Genomic DNA, 24,102 nt, shown 5'->3' on the forward strand with positions numbered 1-24,102 from the left:
TATGTGTAGAAGTAATAAAATTAAATAATAATGATAATGACAAGAAAAAAACATATAAACTACCTTGACCGACCGCGGAACTTTTAGAATTCTCTAGCGCAAACGCGCGGCCATTTTGAAAAAATAATCATTGCGCTTGCGCTAAAATGAGCGGGATTATTTAAACTATTTAAAATATTTTTACAATTGTTTAATTAAATATTAAAAAAAAATATTTATTTTACAATAATTAACATAATAATATGTTTATCCTTTTATTATTTTATCTAAGTATTCCTTTGCTAATTTAGTAGCATGTTCTACACCTGCTGGAGTACCGTATTTCTCTTCAAAGCTGACGTATTTTTCAAACAATGTCTTCATTTTCTTGGGAGAAAGAGATTGGAGTACAGCCTTCTCTAACACTTTCCTATAATTAAATAAATATAAATATGAAATAAAATTATTAATAAAAAATAATTAAGGTATAAATAAATTTAATCAAAAGTTTTATATCGAATCATACCTTGCTGCGTCAAACTTTTCAGATTTAACCAACATGTCCACGTAACACGTCCAAACAATTACTTTGTTTGCATATGATATCAAAAGTTTCTCAAATAATGTCTCGGCTCTTTCTGCATCGCCAAATCTGTTCTCCATTTGAGCGAATTTCATTATCAAATTTACATCTGAAATGGCAAAACAAATTTATAAAAACCATTTTAAATTGAAATATAATAATAGCAAATAAAAATACTCACGTTCTTTGGGTTGTAAGGATTGAAGCGCTCGTTGCATAAGGAATCTTGATTTTTCCTTCAACCCTGCTTTAAGATAAGCACCACCGCACTCTGTCCAAACTTCTGGATCTTGCTTAAATTTGCCAGTAACTACTTTGACGACTTCTTCCAATTTCAAATGTCTTCCAGCGTCAGTATGAGCAGTAATCATGTGAAGATAAATTTTCTTAGCATCATTAAGTTTTAACGCTTCATGGAAGACGCTATCAAGAGTGTCAGGTGTTCCGAATCTTGACTCGAAATTCAACCAACCTTGCCAAACGTTTAATTTTTCGTGTTCTTCCCGTAAGTTTATCGTTTTGAGAGCGCGTTTTGCGACTGCTCGGGCCTTGTCAATCTCAGTAGCTTGGAGATGATAAGCCATGTACTGAAGCCAAATTACTGAACTGTCAGGACTTGCTAGTACTAAACGATCAAATTGATCTGGAGAATTCGGCATTTGATTACTGGCTAATGCTTCTTCTCGTTGACGTATTTCGCGTTCTTTTTGCCGCTCCAATTCATGCCTTTCCGCTGCAGTCAATTTTTTCTTCTTCTTTTTCGACTCGTTATCGTCCTCTTCTTCACTGCTACTCGATGACTCTTCAATTTTTACTTGGTTTAATGTTCCATCCCAGTTGAATCCACACTCTGGTATACTCAGATTTTCTGCAATTTTATTTTCTCCTTCAACTTGGGGACTTATTTTTTTGTTTTTAATTTCGACTTGAGAACTTATATTTTTATTTTTAACCTTAAGTGGTTTAACCTTTTCTTTTTTATTTTTCTTATCCTGATCATTATTTTTCTTCTCTTTTACCACCTGGACTTCATTGACTTCATCATCAGACTCTTCTTCACTCTTGACTTCAACTTCATCTTTAATTTCGTCACAGCTTATGGTTTTTGTTAAAAGTTTTGGTCTCTTTGAAAGTAAATGCTCACCATGAATGTAACTTGGTTTTTTCCTTTTCAAATCTTTGCTATTCTGCAATTCAATCATATGTTTCCGTGACTCAAACGACGATTTAACAACACCAACAGGAATTAATTCAGCCTCACCGCGGTTAAGTATAACATAGCACCTTATTTTTTTACCAACTGAATACGACGAGAGATCAGGTTTCATGTCATTAGCGTGCCGACGAGTAGGTAATGAAACTAAAGTACCCTTTCCTTGACCCTTCAACGCAACTAGAGCAAACCAATTAGTTACCAAGACTATTTCACCTTTCAACTGTATGTTAAGTGATTCGTCGGGTAGTTTATTGACTTGGTTTCTAATTGAATTATTCAGCTTCGGCAAAAGTGTAACTTCAACCAATTCATGAATATAATTGATCCATAAAACGGTTGCTTCAACTTGATCACCTTCTTTGTGTGGCTTTTCAATGTGACACAAGCGAACAGTTGCAGCAACATCATTTTCCAACTTCAGAACAAGTCCATGTTCTGTTACTTTTTCAACCACTCCTTTTACACGCTGCCCCAAATTCATCGCTAAGATTGATTTATTAGTGAAATTCTCATGCGTTGCCATTTCTTTTAATTTACTAAGATACAAAGTCAAGACATCGACAGCAGCTACCATATCAGTGTCTTGTTGGACAGCGTCAGCCCAAACTTCGTGCAAAGCTGCTGTAAGATGTATTTTTTTTTCCTTTTTGTTGATGAAAGTTACTTTTCCAAACAATAATTGATGTACTGACAAGCTTTCGATGTCTAATATTTTATTGTAAGGAATAAAACCGTACTCATCAAATCCTTCAATAGGTAGAACGACTTTTACACCTTTTGAGCTGATGTCTGTGATTGAGCAAGGAATATAATCATCTTTTTTTAGATTTTCTATTTTTGTAAGCTCTTTTTGAGGAACATAAGTTCGTGAAAGCAAAAATTTAGGCGATGTAGAGAATACAAGTGCTGTCAATGAATCTCCGGAAACATACTTCGCCGCCAAATGGGCTCCTAATTCTTTACATGGCGCAATATGACCAGCTGGTAAGAATCCTGTGACACTATCACCCTTGTTACCTTTACTTATCTTCAAATAAATCCCTTCAGATGATGATTCAACGACAACTCCAGTGACTTCTTCACCAATGTCCAATTTTATTTCTTCCTTCTGATTGGATTTATTCTGCGCAAGATTAAGAATTAATTTACCGCCTTCGTTGACTTTCTCTATCTTAACAAGAATAACTTGACCAACACTGTAATTTAAAGTACCACCAGTAATTTTGTTCAAAAATGAACTTGGTAAAAATCCTTTAACTTCACCGAAAAATGATACCAATAATCCCTCTTTTTTAACTGAAAAAATAGTTCCTTGATATATAGAACCAACACTGGCATCTTCGACATTCGACAGGATAGGGCGTTTGCTTTCGACTAATGATTTTTTTAGAGTCAACATCCAGCCGTTTCCTTGTTTATTCTTGCCTAAAACTCTCGCTGACACTCTTGCACCGACTTTCAATAGCTGTTGTTTTTTCTTCGAGTCAATTCCCGCATCGGCGATGTGCATTGGAGCAACATCTCCGAATGTGTTGCCAGATTTAACAAAAATGAATCCATTTTTATTGAACCTGACTATTTCAACAGTTAATATCTCTCCTGGTTCAACTGTATCTGCGATACAACTATTTGCTTTTAACAAATTTTTTTGCATTGTACAAATATAAAGTCTGTCAGAAAGGTCATAAGACAAAACTCGACATTTGTGAATAGACTCAGGCGGAAATTTAGCATTTATATTTTCAAAGTCTACTTCAGTCCGTTTGAAAGACACGAAACCTTTAACTCCTTCTTTTAATTTAAAAATAATTCCTTTAGCATCTCGATACGAAACAGACGCTTTATTAATTATTTCTCCAACTTGAATTGGCTGCTTTTCTTTTTCAAATGAAAATTCCGTGAAATACGCTAACTTAACTGTAGGAATTACATACAAAAGAGTCGCGGTAATTTCGGTGTCAGGTTCATAATATGAGAGTGGCTCATTGAGATACACTTGATTTATATAACCAGTATTGTTTTCGTTAAATGAAACTCGAAGACCGTTACGTAAAATTTTCTTGACAGTCAAATCAATACGGGATCCAGGAACAAGTGAATCTAATTGAAGACCATCGAAACTAACTGATGAAATTATATGTTTAGATTTTGTGGTAAGATTTAGTGTGATTATATTTTTATCCGTTTTAACTTTTTTTATAGAGCAAAATATTTGCTGACCATGATCTGGAACATTAAATATTTACTTAAATAAATAAATAAATAAATTGTAAAATAATACGACGTTCTAATTAGCAAATTGTCTAACTTCATTTTAAAGAATCTTCCATTTATACGAAAATAAAATTAGTTCAAAATTTATTATTACTTTAAAAAACCATTCAATATTTATTAGAGGTATAATATTTTGGTTGGGATAATTTAAATAATTTATAATTGGACTAGTAATAGATATTACTATATCAAAATATTAAAAAATCACCCTCTAAAAAATAAGGAGTTTGACCAATTGCTAATTAGACTGTCGAATAGTAATTAAAAATAATAAACTTACGATATTTAACATTTTCATCAACATCTTTATTAGCCAAAAATCCTCGGAGAGTTTTAATTCCAGTATCAATAACGTACCCATGATCTTCGACACTGCTTATGGAACAAGCAATCTTACATCCGCTTTTTAAACTTTCAGGATGAAGACTTTGATTGATAAGCCCTGGTTCCAATGACAATTTCACAGCATTTTTTTCATCTGGATTGATACTTTTGATAAAACATACAACATAATCACCGTTCTTATAAACTTCATTCAGAGGTTTGTACTCGGTGAGTTCATTATCGGTAATTTCGATAACTTTTTCCAGCAGATTTGTGTAAGCCTCACTGACATCGGTTGCTAAAACCTGTCCGCTCAATCGTCCTGGCAATGATACAGTTATATCGTACTCTGTAGCCGTATAAACGCGACCCAGAATAACCATTCCTTCAACTATGGTTGGGTATGTCAGACATTCTGCACTGGAGGGTCCAAAATCCTCCTCACTTTTTTGAGCATCCTTGATTTTCTTACTCTGGTTAAATTTAGCAGATCGTTTTCTTTTATTGTCCAGAAACTGAAATATATTATCATTAGAAAAATTAATAAAATAAACAATAAATATTTTGTTAAAAAGAAAAAAAAAATACTTACAGAATTTGATGAACTGCTAGACAGCGGCTTTTTACCGCCTCTGGGAAAGTCTTCTAACGTCATCTAAAAATTCAATTATAAAATATTTTAATAAATAAATAAACTTTCAATTTTTAGGTTATATTTCAACACACGTGGGAATGATTTTAGAGTCAGAAAATCAAAATAAAAATATGTTAAGATTTTTTTTTAAATACATACTTTGTTTTGTAAAAGAGTTTCTTAGTCACAATTTAATTTATAATAAAAATTTATTTATAATACACAGATCTTTGTAAAATTAATGTCTCTCACGCATACTTTTTCAATTACAATCACAATAATCCTTCTTTAAAATTTCTCCCACTCCGAAACAAGTTAAACAAAAATGGCTGCCATTTAGGCGGGAAAATTCAAAAAGTACCCATGATGCATTTTACACCAAATTGGAATAATAATAAAATTAGCCGACATTTTTAATTTTTTTTTTTTCATTCATTAAATTAGAGCTAAAAAATATTTTTAAAAAATTGCACTCATAATTTTTCAAGTTTTTCACAAGTGAAAATTTTTTTATTTTTTTTTTAAATAATTTTTTCAATAAAAAAAAGTTCCAAAAATTTTTAGATGTCGGCTAACTTATCTTCGTTTACTTTCCTGCTAAAAATAAAAAAATAAAGCGCAAAAAAGATACTTATGCTGTCATCTAGCGGCTTTGGATTTAAACTTCACTGCCATAATCATTGTTGTTATCATTATTACAAAATCTCGAACACGAGCATGAGCTCATTGTCAACCGTAAACACTGACAAGAAAGTATATCTGTGTTTGGAGTTTAACAAGAATTTGTTAATAAATCTTTCATTGAAGTGTATTAATTATTTATCATAAAAATTGACTATTTTAAAAAAATCCATACTTAAAACCGACCATTATAAATATTGAATTTTACTCCCTGTAAATAAATAATTTAAAGATCAATTGAGGTTAAACACCTAGGGTATGTACAGGTAAAGTCACAATTTTATAAACATTGCGCACATTGACACAAAATAATGACAAAAGATTTGGATATTTTAGATTTATTTAATCGAGTTTCAACTTATTGAAACATGTCATCGGAAGAAGTTAACAGAGTAACGGCTGCAGTGCCTACGGAAGAAGCTGGCCAGTCAGTTAGCAGCACAAGCCAAAACACAAGTACAGCTGCTTCCAACGTCAACTCCCCACGTCCTCCAGACCAACACAGTCGTTCAAACAACCTCCAGCGTATTCAGCAACGAAAGCAACACGTATTCAACTGGCCTCAAGTTAAGAAGTTAATTAAATTGGCGAATTATAGCGCGTGTCAAGCAGAAGAGTGTAAATGTAACGGCTGGAAAAACAGCCTGCCACTGGTAAAGTCGCCTCAGAAAGACGGACAACCTCAGCAGCAGGCCCAGCAGCAGGTTCCCAATTTCAGTGATCCATGTCGATGTTGCAATCACACTCTAGACAATCATATTAGTCATTTACCAAAACAGTTAGATGAAGAGATTAACAGATTACTAGGGATGGTCGTGGACGTTGATAATATATTTATGGGTATGCATCGCGAAGAAGATCCAGATACCAAGAAAGTTTATTATTATTTATTTAAATTATTAAGGAAAAACATATTAGCAATGACAAAACCAGCCGTTGAAGCGCCTCTCGGACAACCGCCTTTTGAAAGACCGAGTATCGCAAAGGCGATTAGTAATTTTGTTTTATATAAATTTAGTCATTTGCCGCAACATGATTGGCAAGCGATGTACGACTTAGCTAAAATGTTTCTTCACTGTCTGAACCATTGGAACTTTGAGACACCAAGCGCTAGAAGAATATCTGCTAATCTGGAAGACCCAACGCCTTACAAAATAAATTACACGCGGTGGCTCGTTTATTGTCATGTTCCAGCATTTTGTGATTCACTACCGCATTATGACACTACGCTGGTATTCGGAAAAACAATGTTACAAGCGGTATTTAAATCTGTTTGCAGACAACTTATGGACAAATGTCACAATGAGCGAGACAAAATGTCACCTGATAAGCGAGTTCTTGTACTAACTCATTTTCCAAAGTTCTTATCAATGCTCGAGGGTGAAATTTTTTCAAACACTTCACCTATTTGGGATCCGGAGTTCAAGCAAGTACCGCCTTATCACCTTCATTTATCACTCGACGCAAAAACCAACGCTGGACGTCGTACTGGTGAATTTGAGAAGGTAACACTTACTCCTAATGATAAAGACAATTACACGACAATAAATATCAGTCCAGGAGTCAAGCGAGCCGGAGAAAAGCGACCTCATACTGAAGGTAGGTCTGAGAGCAAGAAAAAACGAACTGAAGAAGCCTTTGAGGACTTGCCTGAAGAGACTGTTGCTGTTGTTTTGGACACGATTAATGATCCAAACTACATGTGTGGTCCTGATGCCGTTTTCCCGCCAAATGTTCCAAGAGACGAGACTGCCAAGCTGGAAGAAGCGAAAAAAATAATAGAGTTTCATGTTATTGGCAATAGTTTGAGTCAGCCGGTGTCCAAGCAGACTATGCTCTGGTTGATAGGTCTTCACAATGTTTTCAGTCATCAATTACCTCGGATGCCCAAAGAATACATCTCGCAGTTAGTTTTTGATCCAAAACATAAAACTTTAGCGTTAATTAAAGATGGCAGACCAATCGGTGGTATCTGCTTTCGGATGTTTGCAACTCAAGGATTCACAGAAATTGTTTTCTGCGCTGTTACGAGTCAAGAACAAGTTAAAGGTTACGGGACACATTTGATGAATATGTTAAAAGACTATCATATAAAAAATAATATTCTACATTTTTTGACATTTGCTGACGAGTTCGCCATCGGTTACTTCAAGAAACAAGGCTTCAGCAAAGACATTAAATTACCCCGAGCTATGTACCAAGGGTATATAAAAGACTATGAGGGGGCGACTTTGATGCACTGCGAGCTCAATGCAAAAATAGTTTACACTGAATTCACGGCTGTTATTAGAAAACAGAAGGAAATTGTGAAGAAATTGATTCAGCAGCGACAGCAAGAGATTCAAAAGGTTCATCCGGGGTTATCATGCTTTAAGGAAGGCGTTCGAGGCATTCCTGTTGAATCTATTCCAGGCATCCGCGAGACTGGGTGGAAAAATTACGCGCAAACGAGAACGAGGGGTGTCGCCAAAGGCAGTCAGGGTCCAGAGCCCATGGAAGCTTGTCTTGATATCACTGATTCGCTTTATAATGCACTGAAGAGTGTTTTAAACAGCGTTAAAAATCACAGCACCGCTTGGCCATTTCTAAAACCTGTAGATAAAAATGATGTTCCTGATTACTATGACCACATAAAATATCCTATGGGTAAGATACCAGTTTGTTTTTTTATTTTAATGTTATTTTTGACAGGGAAAATAAAGGAATTTGGGGATCGGATTTTTTTAATTTTATTAAGGGTACATTAAAGATTATTACTCTAAATTTTTATTAAAAAATATTTAATTATTACAAAGTTATTAACAATCTCGTAGAGCACTAGAAAAAATTTTCCTCTCCATGGTCGGTTCGATAACTCAAAAACGGATCATCTGAAAATAAAAACCCAAATTGTTTTTTAATCAGTAAGGATGTAGTTATCGTTGCACGTACGGAATTAAAAAAATTTTTATTTTAAAGATTTTTTAAGCCGGGTTAAAATAAAAAAAAAAAAAAAAAAAGTAAGAACAGTGAGAAAATTTTCAATCAGTCTCCATTTTTTTTTAAATAAAAATTTTCAAAATTTCTAGTACTCTACGAGATTTTTAATAACTTTGTAATAATTAAATATTTTTTAATAAAAATTTAGAGTAATAATCTTAAATGTACCCTTAATGAAATAAAAAAAAATCCGATCCCCAAATTCCTTTATTTTCCCTGTAAAAAAAATTCCCGAATATCACTTCTTTTTTTCGATCGTCACAGTGATGTTTCCCCCTTAAGCTTTATAAAAAGTAATTATTTATTTTTTAATTATATTAATTAACTAATTTTTTTTTTTTTTTTTTTTTTTTTTTTACAGATCTCAAAACAATGACGGAACGATTGAAAGCTCGATATTACGTTACGAGGCGACTGTTTATTGCTGATATGACGAGAATATTTACGAACTGCAGATTATACAATAGTCCTGATACCGAATACTTCAGATGTGCGAATGCGCTTGAAAAATATTTTCAAACTCGTATGAAAGAAATCGGTCTTTGGGATAAATAAATAAAAATTTATTTTATTATAATTAAAAACTCATGCGTATTGTATAAAACCTCCCTATTAATATTTTTAATTATTCGTTATAGTAGTATCGATTAAATTATTTACTTTCAGTGCTCAAATATGTAATCAAGAAATTAAATATAATACTTTAGTATTGAGGATCAGTGTCATCGACAGTGAGTAATATGAGGAAGAAAATAATCAACAGATAAGAAATTAAACTTAGTATATACGAAACTAAAGTAGACACGCTACTACTTTACAACCCAATTATTATTATTGGCCAAGCTGTTAATTAAAGAATGCAATCTGGCAGTTATAATGATGTTACAATGTGCGTCATAAGCATCGTATGGAACGATGATCACCGTTGACGCTCCTGTAAGCCTAGGAAATATTTAAACAGCCTTGAATTTTATCTAAAAGTGTAAAGCTCTAACAAAAAATGATAATTTTTCATTCATTCTTGTTTCAGTCATTAATCGAATGCTTTTTTTTAAAGCCTCATAATTAGCTCCATTCAATCCAATTAACACTTTATGACAGAAACTAATTACCGTCTTATTGGTCGTTTAATTTTTTTTTTTTTTTTTTTCTCTATTGAAATTGACATTGACACGATGATTTAAATTAAATAACAATTTATGAATTAATTTTTAGTTGATAAAAAACAAATGAGAGTAATTTAGTGTTGCAGTTTTGTGTTTTTTTTTTTTTTTTTTTATAATTTGTAAGGAAAAAACATACGAAACACGGATGTGTCATAAAAGAATACCTAATTGAAGAGCAAATTATATTAACTTAAAGAGTATCAAGTAGTTTGCCTTCACCACTTGCGTCCTTTTTGGATGGCAAGGATTTATCACGTCCAATAACTAATTTAGTTATCTTATTTATTTAAAAAGAATTCAATTATCAATCAATTTTCTACCGTCATTACTTAAAATTTATATACAAAATTGTAATAGTTATTCACCACAACGCTGTTAAATATTAAATTGAGGTCAAGGATAATTTAACGCAAGGTAAAGTGATACATATCAATAATAATAAATATATAATAGACATAATTATAATAGCAATAAGATTTCCAAATATTTTTTGCTCGACAAAAAGTTTGCGTGATTTTCTCATCGTCGATTGTTGAATCTGTATATATTTATAATGAAGATGATGATGATGATTTTCCGTGTACTCAATTTTAGCGGTATAATTTCTCTTGTGATGTAGTCGCCCAAGTTGATTAAGGAAAAGACAAAGCGATTACTGAAGAGAAGAAAAGAAATTAAATTTAAAATAAAATACATATAAACTTGGTATGCTCTGGTTGTCACGGATTCATTCAGTCTCTGAATAAGTATCAGCGAGTTTGATAATTAATTGGTGACAGCAATCAAAAGTAATTAGCGCATTTACGGGTAACTATTAACAATCCTGAATTTGAATATTCTTGATATAATTTATGATTGATGTCAATGAAAATAAAGTTAGCTTACATTTCAAAATTTTTATAAATTTTTTATTGAAGAAATTTTAACTAAACAATTAAAAAAAAAAAATTTTAAAAACTACAAGTGCAATTTTTTAAAAATATTTATGACATCAAAGTTAGCAGCCACTTGATAATTTTTTAATTTTATTTAACAAATAAATCTTTTCTGAAAAACTATTTTTAAAAAATTGCATTTATAATTTTTTAAAATTTCTAAATGTCAATTTTTTTTTCTCATTTATTTTTGCCATAATTCTCATAAAATATTTTTTTAGTTGTAATTTAATTAAAAAAAAAAAAAAAATCAAAACTTTTTAGACGTCTGCTAATTTCAGTGTCATTTAATTTGTTTATTTAAATAACAAGCAACAGCTGAAAATTTTTTCTTGATATAGAAACAGAATTTATGGTAATAAAGCGGCCGAGTGACAAACGTCATTATCATAAAAATAAGGAGTGAAAAGAGTCTATTGTATCGTTGTGAAGAAGAAATAGATAATAATCAGAGAAATTTATATATAATATACAAAAAAAATTCCAAAAAAACGTTAATGATATCTTAGCATTGAAATTGTATAAAAGGCTGTAAGTTTATTTAGAGCAACGTGTGTATGAACGTTTGTCCATATATGCTAAGATAAAAAAAACACCGTTGATTGAGAGGGGAGTTGATATAAAGAACCGCGCGTTAGCTTCACGGCACATATTATTGCTTTTTAAAACAAGATATACACTATTCGCGATTCATTCGTGTTTTTTTTTTTTTTTTTTTAATTAATAACTAGTTAATTAATAATTAAAAAAAAACAGAAACAGAAATATAAATAAAAGTTTGTATTGTTAAGTGATTTATTACAAATATTCCAAAATGTGTGACGATGATGTGGCCGCTCTTGTTGTTGATAATGGATCCGGGATGTGTAAAGCCGGGTTTGCGGGGGATGATGCACCCCGTGCTGTTTTTCCGTCCATCGTTGGAAGACCTAGATATCAGGTAAATTAATAACATTAAAGTTAGCTTTCATCTGACCAATTTTTTATTTTATTTAACAATTAAATTTATTGTAAAAAATTATTTAAAAAAAATTGCATTTTTTATTTTTAAAAATTTTTAAATGTCAATTTTTTTTTCTTATTTTTTTCCCCATAATTTATTTGTTAACAAAAATTCTAAAAATTATCAAATATCTGCTAAGTTAATTTTCATAGTAAATTTTTATAAAAAAATTAGCTTAAAATTAAAAAAAAATTTTTATATACATTCTTTCACAATTTAATTTGTTTGGTAGAAAAAAAGTAACTTTGATGATTAAAACTTAAAATTTTCTAAAACTAATAAATTTATTTGTCCTAGGGAATAATGGTGGGTATGGGCCAAAAAGACAGTTATGTTGGAGATGAAGCCCAAAGCAAACGTGGTGTCCTGACAGTAAAGTACCCAATCGAGCATGGTATCGTTACAAACTGGGATGACATGGAGAAAATCTGGCACCACACATTTTACAACGAGTTGAGAATTGCACCAGAAGAACATCCGGTCCTTTTGACGGAAGCGCCATTGAATCCCAAAGCAAATAGAGAAAAAATGACCCAGATTATGTTTGAAACTTTCAATTCACCCGCAATGTACGTCGCTATTCAAGCAGTGCTATCACTGTATGCTTCTGGAAGAACCACGGGTATTGTTTTGGACAGCGGAGACGGAGTTTCTCACACGGTTCCCATTTACGAAGGTATGTATCTAGTATTTCATTCCATTAAACCAGACTATTCTATTCTCAATTATATAGTTGTATGAATGAAAAGATTGATAATAAATTAAGCGTAAATTAATTCTCATGCTCTATTTTAAATAGTATTTATATATAAATGTTGATATAAATTGATGAGAGCTAAATAGAGCCTAAAAAATAAAAGATGATTTTACCAAGTTGGGTTTTGACCTTTAAATCAGTGTCTTTAGATGGAAACAAGTTTTCAGTACAAGGATATAAGTAATACAAGCTTATTACACTGCTTGATGTCCTTTTATGAGCAAGCTTTAAATAAAAATTGACGATGATGATTTTATTAATTTTGTTTATTTATAAATATTTCAGGATATGCGCTGCCGCATGCGATTCTACGTTTGGATCTCGCGGGTCGGGACCTCACGGACTACTTGATGAAGATCCTTACTGAGCGTGGGTACTCATTTACAACGACGGCTGAACGTGAAATTGTACGTGATATAAAAGAGAAACTTTGCTACGTTGCTCTAGACTTCCAACAGGAAATGGCAACGGCCGCAGAATCAAGCGCGCTTGAAAAAAGTTATGAGCTTCCAGACGGACAGGTGTTTATAATTAATAATTTATAATTTATAATTTACAATTTACAATTAATAATTTAAAATTATATGGAATAATAGCTATTATTACATGCTAGTTTAATAACAATTAATTCAAATGTAATTAAACTAGGTAATAACAATCGGTAATGAACGTTTCCGATGCCCTGAAGCAATGTTCCAACCCAGCTTCCTTGGAATGGAGTCCTGTGGTATCCATGAAACAACTTACAACTCAATAATGAAATGTGATGTTGATATCCGTAAAGATCTTTACGCTAATTCTGTTCTCTCTGGTGGTACTACAATGTATCCGGGTATCGCTGATAGAATGCAGAAAGAAATAACAGCGCTTGCTCCATCAACCATGAAAATAAAAATAATCGCTCCGCCGGAGAGGAAGTACTCGGTATGGATTGGAGGCTCTATATTAGCCAGTCTTAGTACATTCCAACAAATGTGGATTTCTAAACAAGAGTATGATGAATCTGGACCCTCTATTGTTCACAGAAAATGTTTTTAATTATTTAATTATTATTTTTCTTTTAATTTATTTATTATTACTATTATGTATCAATTAACCAGATTAATCTTTATGATTGTCTCTAATTATTTGCTTCAATACAAGTATTTATAATACTCTAAATTTTTTTCCTCTATAGTTTTAAGTACAAGGGATAAATTAAATTTTATTTAATTATATTAGTATATGATTATTATAATTAATAATTATTAATATTTATTCTATCATATATTTTTTTATTTCTAAAATATATATAATATATAGCAATAGTATATAATACAGCTCGGTAAATTATTGAGACAGATCTGAAAGTAAATTCCATTATTGTTTGTTTTAAATTTATACATTAATATTTTTTCATTTTTATTTTATCTTTGTTGTTTACTTATTATAATTTGTTGATATTTATACGTCGTACAAATATTTAATCATTTATAATAGTAATTAATGAATTACTTTTCATGGAAAATAAAATAAAGCTTCTTTTTAACAAAAGTTTTAAGAAATCATAATTATTAAATAGAAATAAAAAAAAAAAATAAAAGTTATTAATAAAAATTTTATTTACATTTTAATTGTACTTTTGCTAGGCTCACAAAACCTCAGATTAAAGATTTTTTTTTTTTTTTTAATACCTGATCATATTCAATAATTGGACGGTAATTTTTTTTTCCGTTTATAATATTTCAACATGAACGTAATATTCCTTTCACAATTTTAAATTGAAATTAAATTTTTAAATAAATATTGATCATACTTTTGTATGTCATGTTTTCTTTATCAATTCATATTTAATAATGCTTTTATTACAATTTGTCCCCAAATTTCATTTTAAAATACATCCATTACAAAATAAATGAGTCATATTTTTTACATTGTTTAACCATCAATTTTCATCCACTTAATTAATTTAATCACCAATATTAAATAACGGTAATAAGTAATGAGTGTTATAGATAAAAAGAACAAACGCATTTTGAGACTTCTAGCTGGGGCTTTGTTTCTTCGATCCTAGACTATTTTTTACAATTATTTTATTTGTCTCGTAGAACTTTCTCTAAAAATTTTACAATCATACAAAAAATATAGTATCAATTTAATTGAAGACAAAATTTCATAAAACAAAATAATTTCTGTAATTTTGCGGAAACAAAAAATTATGAAATTTTCCTAAAAAGTTACAAATATTCAACTATTTAAAAAAAATCAATAAATATTATTTTTTAAAAAAGTCGGTTTTTAAGCATGAAAATTAATGTTTAAAAAACTATTAGATACCTTTCATCCTGACGCGTAGTCATTTTTTTTTTCCAGTATAAAAAGAAACAACGAAAAAATTGAATCATAAAAAAACATCTTTGGTGGCCTTTTTTTGCACAGGAATCATGAGTCAAAATTTAAATACGTGAAATGTAAAATAATATTAAATTAAAGTTTTGATTTAATAAAAACTAAACTAAAATATATAAACTAGATATAATTAATTATAAAATAAAATATAAAAGGTCCTCTAATGCTTATCTCCGAGATTTTCTTCTGCCAGTTGATCGTTTAGGTCGCCGGCTTTTGGATCTCGCCGAGTGGAGCCACGGAAGAGAAAATTCACTATAAAAAACAATTATATTACTAAAAATTCAACTAAAAAAATTAAAAAAAAAATAAATAAAATAACTCACGTAGGGGTAAAACTAGGAATGGGAGCTCCAAATGCAGATACTGGTAGCTCAGGATCAACTTGGAGACTTTGTACTTGATCCATATCTGGCCAGAGCGTAGTGATGACTTCTTCCTCAGTACTAGACGGACATGGTCCAGTGTGATTAGTGTTGTAACAAGTCGCTTGATGATTCTGACGCTCTTGTCTTTGTTTTAGTTTTTCAATATGCCTTTGTTCCCTGTAAACAAATAATTCAACCGATTAATTTTACCAATCAATTTTTGTATAATAAATTTTATTGATATTTATATATAAATAATATAATAATAAAGTTAGCCGACGTTTTTAATTTTTTGTTTTTTTTTTCTCTCATTAAATTACTACTAAAAAATATTTTTGAAAAATTGCACTTGTAATTTTTAAATTTTTTTACAAGTGAAAAATTTTTTTTATTTTTCTGTGATAATTATTTCAATGAAAAAAAATTATTAAAATTTTTATAAGTTGGCTAACTTAATTTTCATATAAATAAATACCTTATCCTTTGTACATCCCATCGTTTTCTCCTTCTTTCATCATTTTCTAGCTTCGAATGTCTTTTATTAAAAATATCATTGTCCAAATTCTCAGTACCCTCCATGGTATAACAACTAGTGTAAACCTTTATTCTCCAGCTCGGTACTTCTAAATTATTAGAATCATCTTCTATTTCAGGTTTAGTCCTTAGATTATAATGAGGATCACCCATAGCAGTATAATAATGTTCTTCAGTTGTTAAAAAAGATTCTTTTTTAATAATTGATTTGCCTTTTTTATCAGACTTTCTATTGCCTAAATCATGGGTTGAGTTTTTGCCTTCAGGAATCGTGGAGGTCGTGTCATTACTAATAGTCGACGAGCAAGAAACACCACGTTTACGTTTACTACCACTGCTTGGCAAAGGTGTTGGATCTGATTTTCTTTTATTTCTCTTACTCTCCCATTCGAGTCTGGCATCACCACCGCTGGCCACATTGAGGTCTGGTTTGATGTCTAATTTATTCAAATTATCATTGGTATGTTCTTGTTTGACAGTTGTAATTCCACCGCTTGTGTTGAGACGTATTTTAAAGCTCTCATTGTACTGAGGACTATTACACTCGGCGGAAATATTTTTGTGATGCTGTTCGTTAACAATAAGTGGTGTGACAATGTTTACCGAATGGAGGCTGGGTGGTGAGCATGGTCCAATGTCCGATGCAATTGAATTTTCGGTACTCTCTGATCGTAATTTCTGCAAATTAACTCGTCTGTCCATACGCTCCAGTCGTAGTTTGAGCTGTAACAATTTTATTCCTTTATAATACATATTTATAACCTTAATTACAAATAACTGGCAATAACACAACACAACGTCCTCCAAGCGAATTAAGAATATGGTTAGTTTTTGTAAATATGACAGTACCGGTATTTTTTCTTTAAAAAGCCATTGCGCGCCTAAATTCAGTTGATAAAGTCATATTTTATTTTATCATTAAAAACGAAAAAAAAAAAAAAAATACTGATCGATGCGCCATCATGCGGTTTTGTCAAAGTCAAATCTTTGACATTTGATAAAATAAAAATAAAACAATAATTCAATGAAAAAAAAAAATTTTTTTTGATAAATCACCAATAAAAAGTAATTATTAAATATATTTTTAGTAGAAGTTAACAAGAATAATAGATAAAAAATGACAAGACTAAAAATCAGCTGATTGTCTAAAAATAATAGATCAAGATTTCTGACACTTAAAATAGACGACAGACGATTTTTATAAACAAATGATTGAAAAAAAAAAAAAAAAAAAAAAAAATATAAATAAAATTTTTTAATTTTAAATTCTAGAATGGTGATATTAAGGTAACCTACTGTTTCATTTTCCTGTCTGAGAGCAGCCAGTAATTTATCCTTAGTAACTATTTGCTCAGATTGTTGCTGAATAAGGTCAAGATGCAGCAATAACAATTCCTTAAGGTGCTTGACTTCCGCGAGATCATTAAGACGTGGCTCGTTGCCCCTGAGAGGGCTCACTCCGAGAGTCGATGTTGCAGTCGCGGCTACTGCCGGGGTTCCACCATCAGTCATGCTGGCATACATGTGATCAAAGTCACAGGGGAAAGTAAGTATACCAGCAGAAGTTGGCTTGTCACCGACAATATCTTCAACGTTGTCAGTAGCCGCGTGTCCACTTGTTATTATAAATTCGTTTTGCGCGCTCGTACTACGTGTGCTGTTGGTCGCCGATGAGGACGACAAGTGCTCGTTCATCGCCGCTACCATGTTGTAGGCGGCTGTTGCCGCACTACTGCCACTATTATTAATATCACTATTATTTAAATTATTACTATCAATATCAATATTATTATTATTATTATTATTATTACTGTTATTATTATTATTAATAATAATAGTGTTACTAGTTTCACCGTCACCGTCACCTTCACTAACAGCGACACCGGTAGCAGTACCGGTACCTTCACTCCCAACACAGTTAACAACAACAACAGCACCAGGCTGCAAAATATTTTGATCTGCAAGTGATAAAAGTGACGTAGAGGATGATGATGACGAACAGGATGAAGATGAAGACGAAGAAGACGATGTAGAAGTTGACGAGGGTGTGTTTTGTAGCTCCGGATGGTTATGGTAGTCAACAACAACTACCGAGGATGCTGATGTCGATGTGACACCTTCCACAATTGCGCCTAAGTCAGAGGCGACACCAATTCCACTTATGTCCAACCGATTAGAGTCCAAAACGTGAAACTCCTGATAATTACCAGCAACTACAACATCATTATCACCATTTATTAATAATTGTGATGACGGGGATACGTTTGACATTTTTTTTGAATACTGGCGCCCCCGAGGCTGATGATATTACCGAGCTCATTTGTGGTCGCCGCGCCGAGCGTACCACGCGCCCGCTTCACGCACATCAACTCCAACTAGTTTTACAACACAGCACCCTTTTATTCCCGTTACTTTTTTATTTAACCTTTTTTATTTTAATTATCACACTTACTTTTATTCTCCTAAAATAATTAAATCAATAATAACATTTTTGATTGTTTCATTAATGACTGTATTATTATTATTATTATTATTATTATTATTATTATTATCGTTGTTGTTTTCCCTCCTTTTCTCCCTCCGAGTGGACACACCACTAGGGTCTTTGGAGTATCGCCCTCTGCCCCGCTTATGACGTTACCCCTCGCGTCTTCACCTAGAACACATCACACTTGCTTTAAATTATCAGACAGTGGCCATAATTGTAATGATAAACAAAACACTGTACTCGATAATTGTAACAATAAACTTTTTTTTTTGTAGACACTATTGTTTAAGCAACTTATTGAACTCCATACTAATGGAGTGGTGTTTACTGCTCTCAGACGCAGACCGACGACGGTAGGATGTGCAGTAGATAGCCGGACTCGGACTCTATATCTAGACACCTTCCTCCATATAGCCGCGAATCGGCTTTTCTGTTTTATTGTCCTTACCGAAGCGCCATCTTTTTATTAATGTCCTGGACCCGGGCAACGGCTACTCAACTTTGACCTTGAACTTTTAGATTTACAATTATTACATCAAATATTTTAATATTTATTTATTGTAATTGTTGCAGAATTCATTTTATCAACTTACCACTTCTTGTTTTATTGAATCAAGCGTATGTAAATTTAATTACAATTAGAATCATTAAACATACAGTATTTTTCAACAAATAAATTATACCAGCTGATGATAATAAACAGCAGCTGATCGTTTTTTTCAGAAATATGAAATTGTTTAATTTATTTTCTAATTCAAAGTAAGTAATAATTTATTCATTTTATTTAGTTTTAATTACAATTTTTAAATGTATTTATTATTTTTCAGAAATTATAAAGGAAGTAAATTTGCACTCACGAAAATTATATTGGCAAGATTGTAATAAAACTGAAGTCGACAGACATTAAAATTTTTTTTAGAATTTTATAGCAATTAAATTATTATTAAAAAAATTTCACATGTGAAATTTAATAAAAATTACTAGTGAAAATTTTTGGAAGTATTTTTTTATTGTCATTGATTTGTTAAAAAAATTTTTAAAATCAACAGCTGACGGCTAACTTCAGTGTTATAGATTGTAACCAAACTATACAATAGCACTGAAGTTGACAGATATTAAAAATTTTTTTAGAATTTTATAGCAATTAAATTATTAAAAAAAAATTTTAATTAAAAAGTTTCAAATGTAAAAATTTATAAGAATTATAAGTGAAAATTTTTAGAAGCATTTTTTTATTATAATTAATTTGCTAAAAAAATTTTTTAAATTGACAGCTGACCGCTAACTCCAGTATTGTAACTATACATCATAATAGCAAAAGGAAATTAATTCATAAAGTAGATGATTAAATTAAACAACAAATTTTTAGAAAAAATTTGTTTCATAAATTTTTATCTTCAATATTTTTACATAAACAATCAGTTTCAATAAATGTTATAGGAAATTTTGTTACCAACATGTCTATGTATAGTTTAATATCTCAAGTAATGCTGGAAATTAGTCACACTCAGATTCCAACAAAATTACGTCATTTTACAATGTTGGTATTGCTTTAAATAAATTACTAACGAGCGCAATCGTTCAAGTGCGACCCCACGGACTTTTAATGTTTGTACACTTTGACGTCTGCGTTGTTTGGGGTTGATTATTATAATTTTTTTATTTTACTTTTTTTTATAGTCACAAAAAACTAAAATACCAATCAAAAAATTTATTTTTACAATTATACTATGAATTACTTCTTAATAAGTACAAAAAAAATATTTCTTTGTATATTTTTATCCAGCCACTGGATGTTTAAAAACTAATTTGTTAAATAAAAAATATAAACAAAATAATGGAGACTGAAATATATCGAGCATGTAAAAATGGGTAAGAAAGCATAACCATAAATGTCAAAATATTTTATTAAGATACATTAGTTATTATTTGTATAAAATTAAATTATATGTTGTACTTATTCTTGATAGTCACTTTCGTACTTATTTTAATTTTAGCGCTGACGAGAAAAATTTAATAATCCAAGAATATGAAACGATAGTAGAAAGTCTTCAACAAGATTTAAACGCTTGCAAGGTAAGTCACTTAATTTATTTATTGCATTGATCTGAAAATAATTTTAATTATTATTTCAGCTTGAGCAGAAGCGCTTGAGAGAAGAGATAGAAATTTTGAAGCAGGAAAATAAAAATGCGTCTGACTTAGCTCGTGAATCATTTAAACATGCCAATAATACAGAGTGTCCAAATAATGCTGGTCATCAGGAAAATGTAGACAATTTAAAGCAACAGATATCAATAATACAGTCGGAGAAAGAGTCAATGTTTCAATTATGGCAAATGGCTCTGAAAGCTGTTGATGTACTTGAGCAAGAATTAAAAGCAACTCATCCGTCCGATGGTAAAACAAATAAGTATTATGAAGAGCAAATAAATAGTGTTAAGGAAGCTTATTCAGAAGCTATTAAGGTACTAGAAGCAAAGCTTATTCAAGTAAGAGATAATTTTACTCGAAACCAAACCCTGTGGGAGTCTACTAGAGATAAGTTGGCTCTTCTTAAAAATGAAAAGACTGATTTAGAAAATAAGATAGTATATTTACAAAATGAACTAACGTCTAAAGAAGAAATAAGTAGCAAAACTATTGAAATTTTAAAGGCTGACTGTATCAATGCCAAGCAGCAAGTTGAAAATATTCAGAATCTTAAATTAAAAGTCGATAATGAGCTGATAGAAATGAAAGCATTTGCCAATAGACTAGCTGCTAAGGATTTAGAGTCTAAAGAAAAAGTTGCTGAAGCGATTGAGTTGATAGAGACGGCGGTAAGAGAAAAAGAAATAGTTTTACAGCGCGAAGCTCGAGTTGTTGAGGAGAAATCAAAGTTAGAAAATCAACTAGCTAATTTAGCTGAAGAATTTACCGCAAGGTTAGACAAAGAGTTGACTGAGTTGAAAAGCAACTACGAGAAAAATATTCAAAAGTATGTATTTGAAATAAAAGAACTCAAAGCGGAACTGCGAGATAAAATTACGCTTATTGATCGCGTACAAAGAGAGTCTAGATTGTATGAAGAAGAACTACTTAAAGTGCGACATAGCTCAGAAGATATGCTGCAGAGGAGTAATTCAAGGTCCATTGAGCTGGAGCAAAAGTTGAAGGACGCTGAATACAAGATTGAAAATTGTGAAGAAACTTGCAGGCGTAAGTACGAAGAGAGGATTCGCCAGTCTGATAATAAAGTTAATGAGCTTGAGGAAAAATTGGCAAGTTGCAACGATCGGTTGAGAAGGAATCAAATGTACAGCATGAGAGATGTTGAGGATCGGGTCAAAGAAGCTGATGACAGAACCAAAGAAGCTTTTGAGAGGTATGCTAGTCTTGAAAAACGTTTTGCGCGGGCTCTTGAAGAACGCGATGGTATTTCAAATGAGCTGAGAACACTGCAACTAACTTTTGATCGCGAAATAACTCGGCGTGATAACGAACGTCGTTTTCTGGACTCCCGTGTAAGGGAACTGCAAGAAGAACTGCGAAAAGCTAATGATTTAACTGACAAAGCAACTGCTAGAGCTAATTCACTGTTGGAGAAAATACATTTTTTGGAGAAAAACGCTCAAGAGTACAAATATCAGTCGATGTGAGTTAATTTTTTATATGATTTAAAATTTTTTATTTTTTTATTTTTAATGAAACTATTACAGATTTATCAACGAAAACCAATCAATGGACCTGGATAAGTCAATTGATTTAAAAATAATGCAAGATAAATACGAAGAAAAAATATCTGAGTTAACGAGATACGTCAAAGTCCATCAGAAACTGTCTAACAAGTAATTTTCATTATAATTAAAGAAATTTCTATCTTTATAATTTTTAATCAGGATTATAACTACTAATAATATTAGGATCACGGGTGGTTGGAAAAACACAGTTAAATTAATTAAAACAATCATTGAGTTGGCTGTTAGGCTAGTTAGTAAGCACATGCTTGAAAAGGCTTATTTTTTCATATAACCTGCATTGAAAATGCGAGTTTTAATGCCTGTTGAGCCAACCAAAACTAGACAATTTCAGACCAATGCGACTGTTGCCGAGCAGGAATCAATCATTTCTTCCCGGCGGGCAGAAAATCGTAATTTTCTGCCCGCGAGATAAAGTTGCAGCTTTATTTTCAATCCTATCGTGTATATATTTATTTTAATTTGATAATCGTTTAGACAGTGTTGAGAGCTTGATGAAGTCTTAAGAATAAAGACGAAACGTTGCAATTCAATGATTGTTTAAATTGATTTAACTGTGTTTTTCCAACTATCTCTTTAAAAAAAATTATTAAAACCTTTTGAATGATTAATCATTACAGGTGGAAAGAAGAAGCCCAGTCATTAGCCGATAAATTTCAAAGCCGTTACAAAGAACTCCGTTCAAAAGTCAATATATTAAAAAATGAAAACGAAGAACTTAATAAAGAATTAGTGACTTGTCGACAGCAGATAGTCGCTGTACAACGTGCTCACTTGATGGAAAGGTAAAAAATAAATTAATAAAATAAGTATTTATCAACTTACATAATTATATTAATCCATATAAATGTTAAAATGTTATTCAGATACGATCATGGTGAAGGTGCAAGGTGACAGAGCTTTAAATTCATTTCAACCGCAAGTAGTGGTAAACCTGTAAATAAAGCCCAAATATTTTTGTCGTGCAAAATAAAAAGATTTTATTTATTAAATGAATGTTATTAAACTTACTTATAATTATTATTATATTATAGTTTATGAGTATACTTTAGTGATTAATAATTAGCAAGAATTAGAATTGACACACGCTGTAAATAAACTGGGGAACCAATAAAGCGTTCCATTTCCATCCTGGTCATCAAGCCAAGCAAGTCCTAGTTTAACCATATGATCAAGAGCTTTTTGCGCTCTATCGCGTTCCCATTTAAGTTCACTTTCCAATAATGAAACTGAGGCGTAAGCATTCCCAGCAATGCTTGTTTGCTGAAGCACAGCCGTGTGGTCCATACTGAGCTCGCCGGGTATCGACTGCACCAAATATTTTCCCCGGCCAATTGGCAAAACTGAAAATCCGCTGCCAAATATTCTTAATTTTTTAGCCGCAGCCAATAAATCCTCATTAGTTATCTCTTGGTGTTCTTTTCGTCTGCCTCTGGCCTGAATCAGCCGGTCCCTGAGCTCGTCGAGAGATATCAAACCTCCGGTTTTATAATTTGTCGCAAGACAAACTTCGACAATCTGTACTGCTAACTCATAATAGAAATCTCCGATTCCTAGCACTGACCAGAAACCTTTTCCCGAAGCCAGCGGGTCTACACCTATTGACGCGCACATTTCCGTAAACTGTCTACGAAACTGAGCATTTTTCTTAATTTCATTCTTGTGCTTAGTCGCAAATTCTTCAAGATTTGTTCGAAACATCTCCATATGTTTGGTCATCTGTTCAAACTGATTTTCTTGAATTGCTGTACCTTTATCTTTGTACTTCTCTTGTTCTAATTTTTGCTTATGAATAGCACCAATTCCTGCTTTGCGTCTCATATTTTCTAAAAATAACAATTTAAAAAAATTAATTTATTAATAACTAAAAGTATTAAATGTAATTAAAATTTCTTACCCCTTTGTTTTTTATTTTTTAATAAATTCAATTATTATTGATGAATAATTAGATAATACAGGTACAGAGTGTTGTCATAATCTCTGAAATATTTATTGCTGTTCGGAGTCAGCTGATTCAACTAGAAAACTTTCTTACCGACAATTAAAAATAAAT

The 24,102-nt window shown here is 31.4% G+C and overlaps 6 protein-coding genes across 7 annotated transcripts; 3 read left to right on the forward strand and 3 right to left on the reverse strand.

Moving 5' to 3' along the window:
• Positions 1-175: 175 nt before the first annotated feature.
• Rrp5 (Ribosomal RNA Processing 5) lies at positions 176-5,304 on the reverse strand. The gene is made up of 6 exons (XM_074255154.1): positions 5,170-5,304; positions 4,969-5,031; positions 4,333-4,891; positions 744-4,004; positions 506-671; positions 176-409 (listed from the first exon to the last, which is right to left on the reverse strand). Exons 2-6 carry the CDS (start codon positions 5,029-5,031, stop codon positions 247-249), a joined length of 4,212 nt encoding a protein of 1,403 aa, XP_074111255.1. The 5' UTR covers positions 5,170-5,304; the 3' UTR covers positions 176-246.
• Positions 5,305-5,722: 418 nt separating this feature from the next.
• On the forward strand, positions 5,723-9,255 carry Gcn5 (Gcn5 acetyltransferase). 2 transcript variants are annotated; one of them, XM_074254513.1, is made up of 3 exons: positions 5,723-5,947; positions 6,028-8,337; positions 9,032-9,255. In XM_074254513.1, exons 2-3 carry the CDS (start codon positions 6,060-6,062, stop codon positions 9,223-9,225), a joined length of 2,472 nt encoding a protein of 823 aa, XP_074110614.1. In that variant the 5' UTR covers positions 5,723-5,947; positions 6,028-6,059; the 3' UTR covers positions 9,226-9,255. The 2 variants fall into 2 exon arrangements, with proteins under 2 accessions (XP_074110614.1, XP_074110613.1); XM_074254512.1 differs by having other exon boundaries at positions 5,723-5,957; positions 9,032-9,254.
• Positions 9,256-11,269: 2,014 nt separating this feature from the next.
• Positions 11,270-14,540, forward strand: LOC141535430 (actin, clone 403). The gene is made up of 4 exons (XM_074255353.1): positions 11,270-11,711; positions 12,072-12,450; positions 12,817-13,052; positions 13,180-14,540. The coding sequence occupies exons 1-4, from the start codon at positions 11,586-11,588 to the stop codon at positions 13,567-13,569; spliced, it is 1,131 nt and encodes a 376-aa protein (XP_074111454.1). The 5' UTR covers positions 11,270-11,585; the 3' UTR covers positions 13,570-14,540.
• On the reverse strand, positions 14,109-18,694 carry LOC141535429 (male-specific lethal 1 homolog). The gene is made up of 5 exons (XM_074255352.1): positions 18,550-18,694; positions 17,118-18,477; positions 15,763-16,544; positions 15,246-15,464; positions 14,109-15,174 (listed from the first exon to the last, which is right to left on the reverse strand). Exons 2-5 carry the CDS (start codon positions 18,090-18,092, stop codon positions 15,087-15,089), a joined length of 2,064 nt encoding a protein of 687 aa, XP_074111453.1. The 5' UTR covers positions 18,093-18,477; positions 18,550-18,694; the 3' UTR covers positions 14,109-15,086.
• Positions 18,695-19,590: 896 nt separating this feature from the next.
• LOC141534531 (uncharacterized) lies at positions 19,591-23,053 on the forward strand. The gene is made up of 7 exons (XM_074253926.1): positions 19,591-19,849; positions 19,990-20,181; positions 20,307-20,385; positions 20,445-21,946; positions 22,011-22,139; positions 22,670-22,834; positions 22,916-23,053. The coding sequence occupies exons 2-7, from the start codon at positions 20,147-20,149 to the stop codon at positions 22,941-22,943; spliced, it is 1,938 nt and encodes a 645-aa protein (XP_074110027.1). The 5' UTR covers positions 19,591-19,849; positions 19,990-20,146; the 3' UTR covers positions 22,944-23,053.
• Lsn (vacuolar-sorting protein SNF8) lies at positions 20,192-24,100 on the reverse strand. The gene is made up of 4 exons (XM_074253929.1): positions 23,947-24,100; positions 23,061-23,875; positions 22,875-22,983; positions 20,192-20,416 (listed from the first exon to the last, which is right to left on the reverse strand). Exon 2 carries the CDS (start codon positions 23,868-23,870, stop codon positions 23,112-23,114), a length of 759 nt encoding a protein of 252 aa, XP_074110030.1. The 5' UTR covers positions 23,871-23,875; positions 23,947-24,100; the 3' UTR covers positions 20,192-20,416; positions 22,875-22,983; positions 23,061-23,111.
• Between the last annotated feature and the right edge of the window lie 2 nt (positions 24,101-24,102).

Source organism: Cotesia typhae, unplaced genomic scaffold (assembly GCF_013202065.1).
Source record: "Cotesia typhae breed Kobodo isofemale line unplaced genomic scaffold, CoteBio_Ctyphae scaffold_13, whole genome shotgun sequence".
Taxonomy (NCBI): Eukaryota; Metazoa; Arthropoda; class Insecta; order Hymenoptera; family Braconidae; genus Cotesia; species Cotesia typhae.